This window comes from Lepidochelys olivacea, assembly GCF_965140295.1.
Source record: "Lepidochelys olivacea isolate rLepOli2 genome assembly, chromosome: 11".
NCBI lineage: Eukaryota > Metazoa > Chordata > Testudines > Cheloniidae > Lepidochelys > Lepidochelys olivacea.
The window spans coordinates 59,553,010-59,567,265 of NC_140421.1; the positions used below are offsets into that span (position 1 = coordinate 59,553,010).

Genomic DNA, 14,256 nt, shown 5'->3' on the forward strand with positions numbered 1-14,256 from the left:
GATTACTAGGGTTCACCAAGAAAGATCTTTCTCGTTTCACGCTGTTGTCAGGTAGGACATTGTCCCTCAATTGAAGGTATTTGCTAATTCAAGTTTTCAGCAAAATTATCATCATCAATAAATTAACAAGGTCATGTACAGAACATGCAAAAATCATCATGTAGTAGTCAAATCTGCTTTAGCTCTATGGTCACTTTCCACCCCAGAATATTACTGAGTGGCAGAGTTGTACAGTTTGAGCAAACAGGCAATTGTCAGCTTTCTATGTTAAGTTATCTGTTCAAATATTCTTCACTTTCATATCCAGGAAAACCATGCAAAGTGATGCAGACTCCAAAGGAACAAGTCAAATGATATGGATGTTTTTAAATAACTCAACTGTTAGAAAGGGAAGGCTACATTCTGGGCAACCATTTTTAAGGAAGGTTCTCTGCACAGCTGAGGACTTCTCCATATCCTTCAGGACATGCACATGCAACGGTCAGTACAGTGAAATAAGACGAATCAGAACAAATGGAGAACGGATGGGGTAGGGCTCTTGTTTACTGAGCATGCTCAAACTCACTACGCACCAGGGAGCAGATTTTAAAACTTCAACAGCATCATGTTTTTGTAAGCATCTTATTTTCTAAAGAAGTGGGATGTTGTGACCCTCATTCATGACGGGCTGATTCACTGCAGTGGGTTCCATGGTAACAATACATCAAATCTAGAAGAATCTCAGATTTTTGATTCCACAAGGACACCCCGAAGGGTATGCAGTACATATGAAACAGTCTGCAAATACTTTCACTGTTTCAGAGAAATTGTGACCTTTATAGCTGTTGGAAATGCCAAAGGAATGTTCACACAGAAAAGAAAACTTAAATTACAGAAACAGATTAGGAAGATCAGGACTCTCGCAAATACATTTTCAGCTAAAAGCCCAGGGAATTAAGCACACCACCACCACCAAGAGAAGTCATGAATCAAATTCACTGCATGAAAGCATACCTGTTACCGAGTACAGATAAGTTAATAGACTCACTAAAGGAAAATGAACCTCTATCAGACAACCCACAGAATATTACATGTGGCTGCAAGGGCAGCTGTTGCAAAATCCAACAGCATACACCAAGAGAACCTGTTTATGAAGAAAAACGGTCACTGTTTTAAAGTGGCTAGAAACGTGACAACTTGATTCCATTTAGGGGATTGGTGTAGTTGTTTATAGCCAGTCCACTCACGCAGGCTAACAACAAGATGGTGAAGCTTTAGTGAATAGAAGTGTGGGGAATTTATTCAAAGCAGAACACTGGGAATCTACATCTTAGGCAAAGCCAACTTTAACAGTGACAGGAAATTCACTTTGGAATTTTGAAACATTGTTCCAATACTATCTTGTTAATCTAAAGTTGTAGTAAGATTCTTTTATACCCTAAAACGGATTCATCACGTTTTCTGAACTGGGCTCATGCTCATTTGGTGCCGTATTTTTCTCGCAAATATTAGAGTAAACATGCTCAGTAATAGGAAATTTCCAAGCAATCTCAACACTCTTAGATGCTGCCCTTGCCTTTTCGTTAGCCATGCCAAGCTGCCTTTCACCACACAGAGATGCAAGCCCCAGGCCAGCCCACATGATAACAAAAGGTAGTACCTGACCTGGTGCTAGGTATATAGGGGATGTGTGTATTGCAAAGAGAAGCTAATACACCGTGGGGTAGTGGAAACACGCACTAGAATGGAAAGAAGTTCTGCTTGGGGATAGGGAGCCAGGATCTTCCTCCGGCAACTGCCTCACTGACTTCTGCCTCCTCTCTGTCCTACCCTCTGTTGTGGCTGCTGCCAAGGTGGGCTCCGGTGAGCCATGCTCAGGGGTCCTGCGCACCAGCACCTCCCCCTCTTGCTCACGTTTGATCCCTAGGTCTGTGGAGCCGTGTTGGATCGGGGAGCCAGGAATGCTTGAGTCAGCCTCGTTTGAGAAGTCAAAGCCATCTGGGATTCAACACATAAAATTTTAGTGCTTTTCTGTTCCTTTCTAGGCATTCCAATCCAGGCAGGGAAAAGAGAAGATGTATGTGGACATGGAAAAACAAAAGCACTTAGAGCTGATCTACACTGCACTGTACTGTGGGTTATAGGGGGGTGCAAATTGCAGAGTGCACGGAAATGGTATGTTCTAATTGCTCCATGTGAACATTGCTGGAGCAAACTAAAAGGTACCTAAGCTTTTGAAAGAGGAGTATGTTAAATGCGAACTTTGTACCTTTTAGTTCATGCCAGCAGCATCCACAAAGGACATTTAGAGCACACCATTTTGGTGCACTCCGCAATTCACACCCTTATAGTCCACACTGTATGCAGTGTAGACATAGCCTTACTTATATACACACATGCACATTTGTGTGCACACCCACAGAAAAAGGAAGATCAACTATATTGTATATGTGAGAGACTGGCAAATAAACGAAACAATATCAGTGGTAAGGACAAACATGACTTAAAATCTGCAAAATGGTAACGTTTTCTTCCAGACTTGGGCAGCCTGACTTGACAGATCATGAAGCACTCTGGTTCTTGATACATAAAAATAAACTGTAAAAGAAGGGACAGGGGTTTGAAACCAGGGATCAAGTTTTCCCTCTACGATATTTTAAGTTCCCACTTTTTACTTTCAGCCATTTATGCAGCTTTTTCAATGGATGTTTTTATACATGCAGGAACACAAAGCTTTTAAATATGACAGTGATTTCTAAGCAAGCTTTTTGCCACACTTATACTGAAGGTGCACCTGACCATGTCAAGAAAAAACCACCAACACATCTATTTTTCTTCCTTGCAGAGTTAAATACTATTCTTAGCAATATACGTATCCATCAAGAAAAACAGGGGACTGAAGGGGAATGAGATAAATTACCCAAAAGTAGTTTAGGGATTTTTCTCTAAGAACAAATGGTCTGATTTAGAGGTGCACAATTCAATCTCCCACAGACTTAAGTGGGATCGGTGGTTGCTCAGCACCACTGAAAAAGTCAGGCCAATAGTACTTCTTGCACTAATTACAGATGGGAGGCAACATGGTCTAATGGACTGAGTGTGGGACTGGGAGCCAAGAACTAATCGCACATTGGCCATTGATACTCCATGCTACGCGACATGGAAAATTACCTAACCGCTCAAGCTTCTCCATCCGTAAAAGGAGGTAACATTTACTTACCTACCTCACAGGAGTGCTGTAAGGTTTAAAGAGTTCATGGCTATGCAGTGCTCTGAAAAGTTGTAAAGCACTATATATATTGTTACAAAATATTGCTGTTTTAAAAACAATTAAATGAAACTATTCTGCCAACATTCAGATTCAGAAACTAATTGGTAACGATGGAGATGAACACAGTGCAGTATGTTATTAGCGGCACTGTGGGACTACTCACCTTCTCTCCTCCACCGATGGCGGCGGATGGAAGCTGTCGTAATGGCAGTCCGAGAGATCCTGGGCACTGTAGGAGTAACCTCCACCTTCAGCACCTTCTGGCCTTCTTGCGACACATCAGGGGCATCAAAGGGCAACGAGTTCTTCATGGCATTCGCAACCTACGGTAATAGTAAAATCCTGTGCAAATTCACCACCCTCAACTATATTAAGAGCAGTGCCAGATTTCTTCGTCAGACTGGATGGGGAGACAAAGATTTGGCAACAGTATATCAGGCTACCACACAGACATGGCAGTGACCTCAGGACTTCACGTTTCATGACCACTGACAGGCTCATTGCAAAGCTGACATACCTGGACTACAGAGGACTTCCTTCTCCCTAGGAAGGTTTGAGCTTCCCCATTCTCATTTCATTAAATGATTTATTTGTTTTGCTGCAGATTCACTGCAGAAAGAGAGAGTGTTCCAACAGAGTCAGACTTCAAATGAAACCCAGTAGTACTATCCTTCAAGAATGAGGTCACAATCCATGTCAATGCAAACAGCACAAGTGCAATCAGTGGCTACATAAATAAAAGTAGTGTTACCGTCAAAGGTCACATGATTAGCTCTCGATCTTCAACTACCCCTTTTTGTCAGTTTTCTACAAAATTTTAGAGAACTGCAGCATGACAAGCTCCACAATAAATTGTTCTCTACAATCAAAGATAGGTACTAGAACTGATGATAAAGCTGGAGCTCTACTTTGCAGCTCTAAGAGAGAGAGCAACTGATCTCTTCCAGCTTTGAGACTTAAAATACTATTGTAAACATAAAAGCAGCTGTAAAAATGGCATTATGGGCTTCCACATGTATTGTCTTTCAGTAACGTCCAGATGAAACCTCCCAGTTTACAAATAAAAAGATGGCTCTTCTAATAGTCAAACTAGGCTAGAAAAGTCAAGTTGGGTTTTTTGCAGCATGTGCACCATCACCAGTGTAATAAACTTGCAGTCAACATTTCAGAATTTGGTTCACAACTTTTTTTAATAGATGAGAAAAATAGAATCCAGCTCATCATCTGTGGCTGTGTTGACTCTGCAATAGTAACACAATAATAAAATGAATACTTTTCACTTACATATCTTAATTCAAGGATCTCAACATTTATTAAAACTTCCTCTAATAAAGTAAGCTGATAGTATTCAAAGGGGAGTGATAAGTTGAGTAACAAGGTATCGTTTCCCTAGTTATTTTTCTGCCTTTAATCTCACTCAGTCCCATCCTATACAGCAACAACAATTGCTATTGTAAGTAGGACAAGCTTTTTTCTGCAATGTAGTTAACAGGCATTACAAAGAACAATGCTATGTAGTCACCCAACTGTTTTTTTCTTGGATCATTTAAAGTCGTCAGTGATTTATCAAAAGTCGAGACTGCAGAGACAGAAGTATTTTAAAGACTGAAGTTTGTATTAGGATGTATAACAGAACTGCAAGACATGGCCCTTTTAAAATCAAGTAATTTATTTGGTTGCTCATGGCAAAGATATGCAAACATCCATGAAATATATTTTAAAATTGACAGAACAAAACCCGGAGATGGATAATCCAATGTCAATTCAACTGAAATCCAGATTAACTAAGGGCAGGTCTACACTACAGCTGGATGGACACTCTGAGATCAATCCACCAGCAGTCGATTTAGCGGATCTAGTAAAGACCCGCCAAATCGATAGCAGATTGCTCTCCAGTCGACCCCTGTACTCTACCTCCAACAAGAAGAGTAAGGTAAGTCGACAGGAGATTTTCTCCCATCTATCCCCCGTAGCATAGACCCCACGGTAACTTGACCTAAGGTACGTTGACTCCAGCTACGTTATTTACGTAGCTGGAGTTGTGTAGCGTAGGCTGACTTACCACGGTAGTGTAGACATAGCCTTAGTACACACCTTTAACAAGAGGTTCTACTGTGACATAGAGGCTCATTGCTTCCAACTGGCAAAGGGTCCATGACTGTCAGCAACTCCTACTAGGCCTGACAAACTCACTATACCTAACACACTGCTTTCATAGTATTTATCCATAAATCGTGTCTTGTAAAGTGTCAAATGAAATGCCCTACGCTACCAGCACTCCCAGCTATCTTCGAGACACCACTGACTTCCTGAGGAAACAACAATCCTTTGGTGATCTTCCAGAAAACACCATCCTAGCCACTATGGATGTAGAAGCCCTCTACACCAACATTCCAAAGATGGACTACAAGCCATCAGGAATAGCATCCCCGATACCATCATGGCTAACCTAGTGGCTGAACTTTGTGACTTTGTCCTCACCCACAACTATTTCAGATTTGGAGACAATTTATACCTTCAAGTCAGCGGGACTGCTGTGGGTACCCACATGGCCCCTCAGTATGCCAACATTTTTATGGCTGACTTAGAACAACACTTCCTCAGCTCTCGTCCCTAATGCCCCTACTCTACTTGCGCTACATTGATGACATCCTCATCATGTGGACCCATGGAAAGGACGCCCTTAAGGAATTCCACCAAGATTTCAACAATTTCCACCCCACCATCAACCTCAGCCTGGACCAGTCCACACAAGAGGTCCACTTCCTAGACACTACAGTCCTAATAAGTCATAGTCACATAAACACCACCCTATACCAGAAACCTACTGACCACTATACTTACCTACACGCCTCCAGCTTTCATCCAGACCACATCACACAATCCATTGTCTACAGCCAAGCTCTAAGATACAACCATATTTGTTCCAATCCCTCAGACAAAGGCAAACACCTACAGGATCTCTATCAAGCATTCTTAAAACTACAATACCTACCTGGTGAAGTGAAGAAACAAACTGACAGAGCCAGAAGTCACCTACTACAAGACAGGCCCAACAAAGAAAGTAACAGAATGCCACTAGCCGTCACCTTCAGCCCCCAACTAAAACCTCTCCAGCACATCACCAAGGATCTACAACCTATCCTGAAGGACGACCCATCACTCTCACAGACCTTGGGAGACAGGCCAGTCCTCGCTTACAGAGCCCCCCAACCTGAAGCAAATACTCACCAGCAACTACACACCACACAACAAACACACCAACCCAGGAACCAAACCCTGCAACAAACCCTGGTGCCAACTCTGTCCACGTATCTATTCAAGGGACACCATCATAGGACCTAACCACATCAGCCACACCATCAGGGGCTCATTCACCTGCACATCTATCAATGTGATATATGCCATCATGTGCTCTGCAATGTACATTGGCCAAACCGGACAGTCTCTACTCAAAAGATTAAATGGACACAAATCTGACATCAGGAATCATAACATCCAAAACCCAGTAGGAGAACACTTCAATCTCCCTGGTCACTCAACAGACCTAAAAGTGGCAATTCTTCAACAAAAAAACTTCAAAAACAGACTCCAACGTGAAACTGCAGAACTGGAATTAATTTGCAAACTGGACACCATCAGAGTAGGCCTGAATAAAGGCTGGGAGTGGTTGGGTCATTACAAAACCTAAACTTAATTTCCCCCTACCATTACTCACACCTTCTTGTCAACTCTCTGAAACAGGCCACTCTCATTACCACTTCAAAAGTTTTTTTTTTCCCCCCTTGGTATCCTGCTGTCAATTGAATCATCTCGTTAGACTAACCTCACACTTGGTAAGGCAATTCACATCTTTTTATGTATTTATACCTGCTCCTGTATTTTCCATTCCATGCATCTGATGAATTGGGTTCTAGCCCACGAAAGCTTATGCCCAAATCAATTTGTTAGTCTCTAAGGTGCCACAAGGACTCCTCGTTTTTTTTTTTTAAATGAAAGCTGGTCATTGTATTGTTGTGAAATGTATGTACTGTACTGACATTTTAAAAGTTTTGTTTAGAAACTGTAGTATCTAAAGTCTAACTGGCACAGCTGACAAACAGATTTCTTCCAGACAGGAGATAAGATGCGTCTGTCAAATGGAAATTGAGCATTGAAAGCCAAATCTGCATACTGCAAAACAGGCAGATGGGAAGATGCTGGAGACTGGTACCCACAGGGGGTTGTCTTGTCTCTGGGGTGCAAAGACAATGGAGTGTGCGGTATAAGAAGGAAGCAGAGGGACCACTCTTTTATTCTGCACTTGAGGGGGTGACCAGGCAGTGCGCTTATGCCCATGAAAACAAGCTCTCAAACAATGTTGGCTGAAATGATGTAAGGAAGTTCTTAGATGAGAAATTGCTTTAGACAGGGTTAGCTTGTTATAGTTCAGTCTAAGTCTACCAGAAGTGTGTTATATTTTTGTTTTGTTTGTAACGTGTTATTCTTATTGCCTTTTCTCACTATCTCTTAAAATCTTTACCTCTGTTATTAAACTTATACTGTAGAACCTCAGAATTATGATCACCTTGGGAATGGAGGTTGTTCATAACTCTGAACAAAACATTATGGTTGTTCTTTCAAAAGTTCACAAACAAACATTGATGTAATACAGCTTTGAAACTTTACTATGCAGAAGAAAAGTGCTGCTTTTAACCATCTTAATTTAAATGAAACAAGCACAGAAACAGATACCTTGTCAAATATTTTTTAAAAATTGTCTTTTTTTTTTAGTAGTTTACATTTAACACAGTACTATACAGTGTTTGTTTCCCCCCATCCTAACTCTGCTACCTTGTACTCTTCTGGTTCCAAATGAGGTGTGTGGTTGACTGTTCAGTTAGTAACTCTGGTGTTTGTAACTGAGGTTCTACTGTACTTGTTTTCACAATAAGTAGATTATAGTGCTGTGTTATCTTGGAGCGGATAGTCATTTGAATCAAACAGGCTGGTGCGTGTATACTATTCCTTTGGGAGCAGGGAACCTGATAATTGCTGTGAGTGTCCAGTGACAGGGGCTGGATTCTGGAGGGGGATGCTTTTGGAGTGGCTCAGGGGCTGGAGTCCAACAGTTGTTAAATTGTAAGGCAAAGGAGGGGCTGGTAGAGCCCTAGGGTGATTGCCTGAATGGTTGAAAGACTAGTGGCATCTGGGAGCTGACACCTCGCTACCACAAGAAAGACTCCCTCTCATCAGAAGCAAAGGGTTAATAAGGTGACTTGCAGTCCTGAGCACCCCAAGAAAGTGTCACATCTACTTTTCTGTTAACATGTTATTTTAGTCCATACTCTATTTTTGCTCTATACTGAAGACAAACACAGGAAAATGCATTGTTTAAACTGTGAGAAATCCTTTGTCTAAATTTCTGTGGTTGTATCAAATATTTTGTACATAGTTATGAATAAATATTCCTTTGGGAAGAGTTCTGCCCAAGAAAGGGAGGGTAAGTAGTAGCTGTGATATCTGAACTACCCGTCTTGTTTAACAATACAGTAACTCCTCACTTAAAGTCGTCCCGGTTAACGTTGTTACGTTGCTCATCAATTAGGGAACATGCTCATTTAAAGTTGTACAATGCTCCCTTATAATGTCATTTGGCAGCCGCCTGCTTTGTCCACTGCTTGCAGGAAGAGCAGCCCGTTGGAGCTGGAGGGGGGGTGCGCGCCTTGGAACCAGGGGGGACCGGCAGCCCCCCTATTAGCTCCCCACTCCCCTAAGTTCCCTGTGCAGCACCCGCCCAGCAGGCTATCAATTGCCAGCAGTTCAGCTGTCCCTCCCCCCCTCCAAGTGCTGCTCCTGCCCTCTGCTTTGGAGCTGCTCCCTGGAGCCTCCTGCTCGCTGTGCAGGGGCCTAATGTCAGGGTGTCCCCATCTACCGTGAACCCCGCTTACCCCATCTTCCATAGAGCAGTGGGGACACGCGACAGGGCTCAGGACAGAGGGAATTTTCTGGCAGCAGCTGCCATCTCAGCTTGCTGATTAACTTAAAAAGGCAATGTACTTAGAGTGGGGTCAGCTACTTAAAAGAGCAATGCACATCTCACACACACAGGGTGTGTGTCTCTGTCTGCCATGCTGTCTCCCCTCTCTCCATTCCCGCTGCCTTGTAGAGTGTGAGGCTACATTAACAACAAGTTAACCCTTGAGGGCTCAGCCAATTGCTAGTTCATCATTTAGCAGTAAGGCATCCCCTGGGAAATATCCCACCCTCTAACTCCACCACCTCAACCAAGCTTCACAATCATTATAATCTAACTAACCTCACAATCATCATTGCTGCATATCAGTATTAAATTGTTTGTTTAAAACTTATAGTGTGTGTGTGTGTGTGTGTGTGTGTGTAGTCTTTTGTCTGGTGAAAAAAATTTCCCTGGAACCTAAGCCCTCCATTTACATTAATTCTTATGGGGAAACTGGATTCGCTTAACATAGTTTCGCTTAAAGTCGCATTTTTCAGGAACGTAATTACAACATTAAGCGAGGAGTTACTGTATTAACAATTTTAAACTGTAATCCCATTGTTCCCCGTGATTGGGGAAATTCTGGTAGAGGGTAGTCTCTCCTCCCAGTTTATTGGCACAGCATAAAATTCTCTACAGGGCCCACAAAAGGTCTGAGGAAAAATAAGTCAGTAGGGTAGTCATCTGCCCTTTGGAAAAGTGTAATAGTTTATCTTGGAAACCTCCCAAGTGAAAATAAAGGAGAATTTTACACAATGTATATGGATGTTCTCAAGAACAAGCAGAGTAATACTGTTGTAAAGTTTACAAGCTTCTCCTCTTTCCCTTTTTTATTACAGTTGGCCATGCTGCCATCCTCTCATCATCCAGGCATGTAACCTTGGGGTTATTTTTGACTCCTTCCCCTTCCTTGCCTCACACATACAGGCCATTTCCAAATCCTGCTGCTTCTTCCTTTTCAGCATCTCCAAAATTCTCTCCATCCACAGAGCCAACTCTCTCATTACATTCGGTCTTGATTACTGCAACCATCTCCTCTGGCCTCCAAACACACACCCTGGCCCACTTCAGTCCATACAAACCTGATCTTCTTTGCCTGTTGTTTTGATCATGTAACATGCCTTTTCAAATCCCTCCATTGGCTTCCCATCTGACATAACATAAATTTTAAGATCCTTCACACCTTCAAAGTTGTACATAACTCTGCCCTTCCCTGCTTATCCTGCCTTGTCAAGCTTTGTTTCGTCTCACCCCCACACCCTTTTTGTTCTGCTATTGCTCCCAACTTCATCCACTTGGTTTGTGAGCGTCTCTTGCAATCCCCTTCCATGCATTCCCTGACGCATAGTATAATTTCCCTGCCTTCGTCTTCAGGGCTGTCCCTAGGGGGGTGCGGGGCCCTGAACAAATCAGCCCCACTCAGTGGTGCACGGGGCCAGGAGCCCAGGAGTGCTGCAGCACCCCCCTGCACTCCTAGTTCCCACACCTATGTCTTCTGGGACCAACTGTGGCGGCCAATCACACCAGCCCACAGGGCCCCCCAAACCGCGGGGCCCGGAACGGTCTCCCTGATTCGCCCTATGCCAGGGACAGCTCTGTTCATCTGCACCCTGCCCATATTCCCTCTTAAAAACTCCTGCTGAGCTACTTATAGCAAATCAACCTGACATGGATATAACATGTACATTGTTGTTCCCCTTCCCTCATCTCTGCCTGTTTACGTTGTCAGTACCTCAGAACAGGGACTGTGCTTAATCAGAGCTAATGAAAAATCTCAGTGCAACAGCAGCACCAGAAAAATATGAACCATTAAGTGTGGAAGACTGACTGACAAGCACTTTCAACCCAGGTTGTGCTGCTCAGGGGAAAAGGAAGAGAGGAGAAATCATGCAAGAAAAATAGATCTGGTCCAGCAGGAAAAACTCGCTAAAAAATCCACTTGCATCAGCCCCAGCCCCTCCTGGGAGAAAAGGGATGCAAAAAAGATGCATTGCCTAACTTTAAGCACTGAAATAGGCTTCCAAGGAAGACTGTGGAATCCCCAGGATTGAGCTTTAAGAACAGAAAGAAAAGGAGGACTTGTGGCACCTTAGAGACTAACCAATTTATTTGAGCATAAGCTTTCGTGAGCTACAACTCACTTCATCTATAGCTCACGAAAGCTTATGCTCAAATAAATTGGTTAGTCTCCAAGGTGCCACAAGTACTCCTTTTCTTTTTGCGAATACAGACTAACACGGCTGTTACTCTGAAACCTTTAAGAACAGGTTAGACCAAACGCCTGTCAGATATAGTTTAGGTTTACTTGTTTCTGCCTCAGCAAAGGGGCCTGGATGCATGATGACCCCTCGAGATCCCTTCCGGCCCCACATTTCTATGATACTATCCTGTCTTACTGCCTTATCATCACAAACCAGGCCCATTAAGGCCAACTGGAAAGGCCCGAAGATACTTCCTGGCGGAAGCAGCATTCTGTCTCTGCAAACAGAGCCTGCAACTATCAGTGACAAAGCAGAACAGGCCACAAGCCAGAAACATCCAGCCTTTCCCATGAGGAATATATGCTCAGCCAAAGTTAGTCAAATAAAAGAAGCTGGGGAACCAAGCAGTGACAGTATGGGATGCGGCTCTTAAACAAATTAACAGGTCAGCGGGCATAGTGATGCTTGTCTCTTGCTTACAATCAACCATTTTGCCCAACACACTTTGCCTGAGGGTGTATGCTTACTGGGGAAGCCTGGATATCTGGTTTTGCACTAAAGATTGTAAGTTCCTTTTGAAGCATTGTGCAGAGGACCTGAACTGATATAGGATAGGTGCTTGATGGAATGATAGAGAGGCACTCTTTAGTCCACAGTAGCTGGGCAGGAATATAGCATCTTTTTGCTTAACTTCCCACTGTGGAAGCCCCTCCCCCAACATTTTCTTTGCTGTGAGACTGGCACAGGGCATTTGGTTGCAGCCACTTAGCTTTTCTTCCTGGACTAAGTTATATTTCTTGCACTTACTTTTCCACCTCAGGTACAGCCCCTGGGCAACACTGCAGGCGTTTGTTTACAGTCAGTCTTTTACCCTTCAATTGTTTTGTAGCTTACTGATGCTGCTATTTCGGTCATTTTTTCTGTTTAGAGGAACACAAAGGGACATAACCTTTTTTGTACAGGAGCACTGATCCACTACATGGAGTTTTCTGAGAAGAAACACCAAATACAGTGGGCTGTGATGTTGCTCTTTTTAATGTAGACCAATGACATTTCCCCAACTATGCCAGTGACCTGGTACAAATGTCTAAAAAAAATTAACTTTCACTCAAAGCTCTCCTGCATGGACTTCAGATAATTTGCTGTTGTCTTTACATATGCCAGAGGGGAGTGGGATTGAAAATCATGCAGGAGACTAAATGAAGTACTTCACTGAGTGACAGCAATTGCTTTAAATGTTATTTTAAACATGGTTTTATATTGCTGCTAGATTGCATGCGACTTCTGGAAAATTTAACTGGATGAAAGAGAATTGTTTGTTAAAGAACCAGAGGGGTCAACTGCCTTAATATGGAGCAAGACAAGAGACATGCAATCCATCTGTCCTAGAACTTAACTACAATTTTTGTAAAACATGCTTAGAAAAAGACAGGGCTTCCTGAAGTGTCCTTTGATATTTGCAAAAAGGCAGGCTGAGGAGGACAAGCAAATGACCAGAGAAGAAAAGAAAGGAAGTAGTAAAGAGCAGGGAGCGGGTAAGAGACAAGACTATAACAATCACTAACAGTCAACAGAAACTACCAAACAGCTTGTTCGAGAGGAGAAGAGGAAGGAAACGCTTTTGTTAACATTGTAAAAATAAAGATAACCTAGAAGGATTTACAATCACTCAGAAGATTTTTTTTTAAGATGATTGTTCAGTTTTAATCAAGACTAAAAGCTGTTACACCATCTCAACTGAATTCAAATACAGATCCACATACATGCTTTTGTACTGTAGCATGTTCTGATAGGTGCCCACTTCCTCAGGTTCAATATTTAATTTAAACTTCCAATCTAATAGTGCAATGAGTCATTTCCTAAAGGAAATTGCTGTTCTAATCATTCACTGGATAAGATGTATTCAGAGTGCTTCACTCAGAAAGCACAAAACTAAGTGTCCTAGCCAATATTAATTCATCACGAGAACAGTTTTATCACACTTATTGGAGAAGTGCAGAATTTACCTTGGGATTGGCCAAGAGAAAAAAGATCCCATTCAGTTCTTCTCTGCAAACAGGCCACTACTCTAAGTTATGGGGAAAAATAATATTTAGAGTAATCAAACTGATTAACAGCAAAGAGTCCTGTGGCACCTTATAGACTAACAGACGTATTGGTATAAGGTGCCACAGGACTCTTTGCCGCTTTTACAGATCCAGACTAACACGGCTACTCCTCTGACAAATTGATTTACTGTGTGTTAGTCCAGAGGACCACCACCAAAGCCTACTGCCCACATTAATTCCTGATCCAAATGCAGTGCAAGGTGCCAAAGACAATCCTGTTTCTACCTTCTGCTGATTTTGTCTCCTTACCTCAAATCTCCCCCCAACCTCCACCAGAAAGAAAAAATATTTAATTCCTCCTCTCTATTTGTCTCTCTTCTTCCCCTCAATCATATCCACCTTTGTCTGTCTCTCTGTTCCTCTTCTTTCTCTGTCTCCTTTTTTATTTCTCTTTTAGGGTCAGGCCAGCAACTGCAGTAGAAATTTTTTTAAAACGCTATATTCTTAGAGAAAAGAGTCTTCTCTGGAGGGCTGGCTGCAGAATGCAATGGAATGGATTAAGACTGGGTGACAGTCAGTGCGTTTAAGACTGCAGATAGCACTGTTGATAAAGTTTGTCCAAGAAAGTTCAGCACTATTCCATTTCTGCTCCTACCACCAAGAATGCTGTGGGTGGAGTCAGTTGAACAAATTCTAAACCCCGATTAACCACAGGTGAGCAGAATACCCATTTGTTCACCACCAATGTCATGTGATATC

General features: G+C 42.6%; 1 protein-coding gene across 2 annotated transcripts in view; it reads right to left on the bottom strand.

Moving 5' to 3' along the window:
- Positions 1–14,256, bottom strand: part of HYCC2 (hyccin PI4KA lipid kinase complex subunit 2) — an 89,627-nt gene that overhangs the window by 5,102 nt on the left and 70,269 nt on the right. Inside the window, exons 14-15 of one of the 2 annotated variants that reach the window (XM_084642819.1) lie at positions 3,414–3,573; positions 1,810–1,977 (exon numbers count right to left, since the gene is read on the bottom strand). In XM_084642819.1, the coding sequence (XP_084498945.1) occupies positions 1,810–1,977; positions 3,414–3,573 (328 nt within the window). The remainder of the gene's footprint in view (positions 1–1,809; positions 1,978–3,413; positions 3,574–14,256) is intronic. The other variant, XM_084642820.1, reaches the window with a different exon arrangement.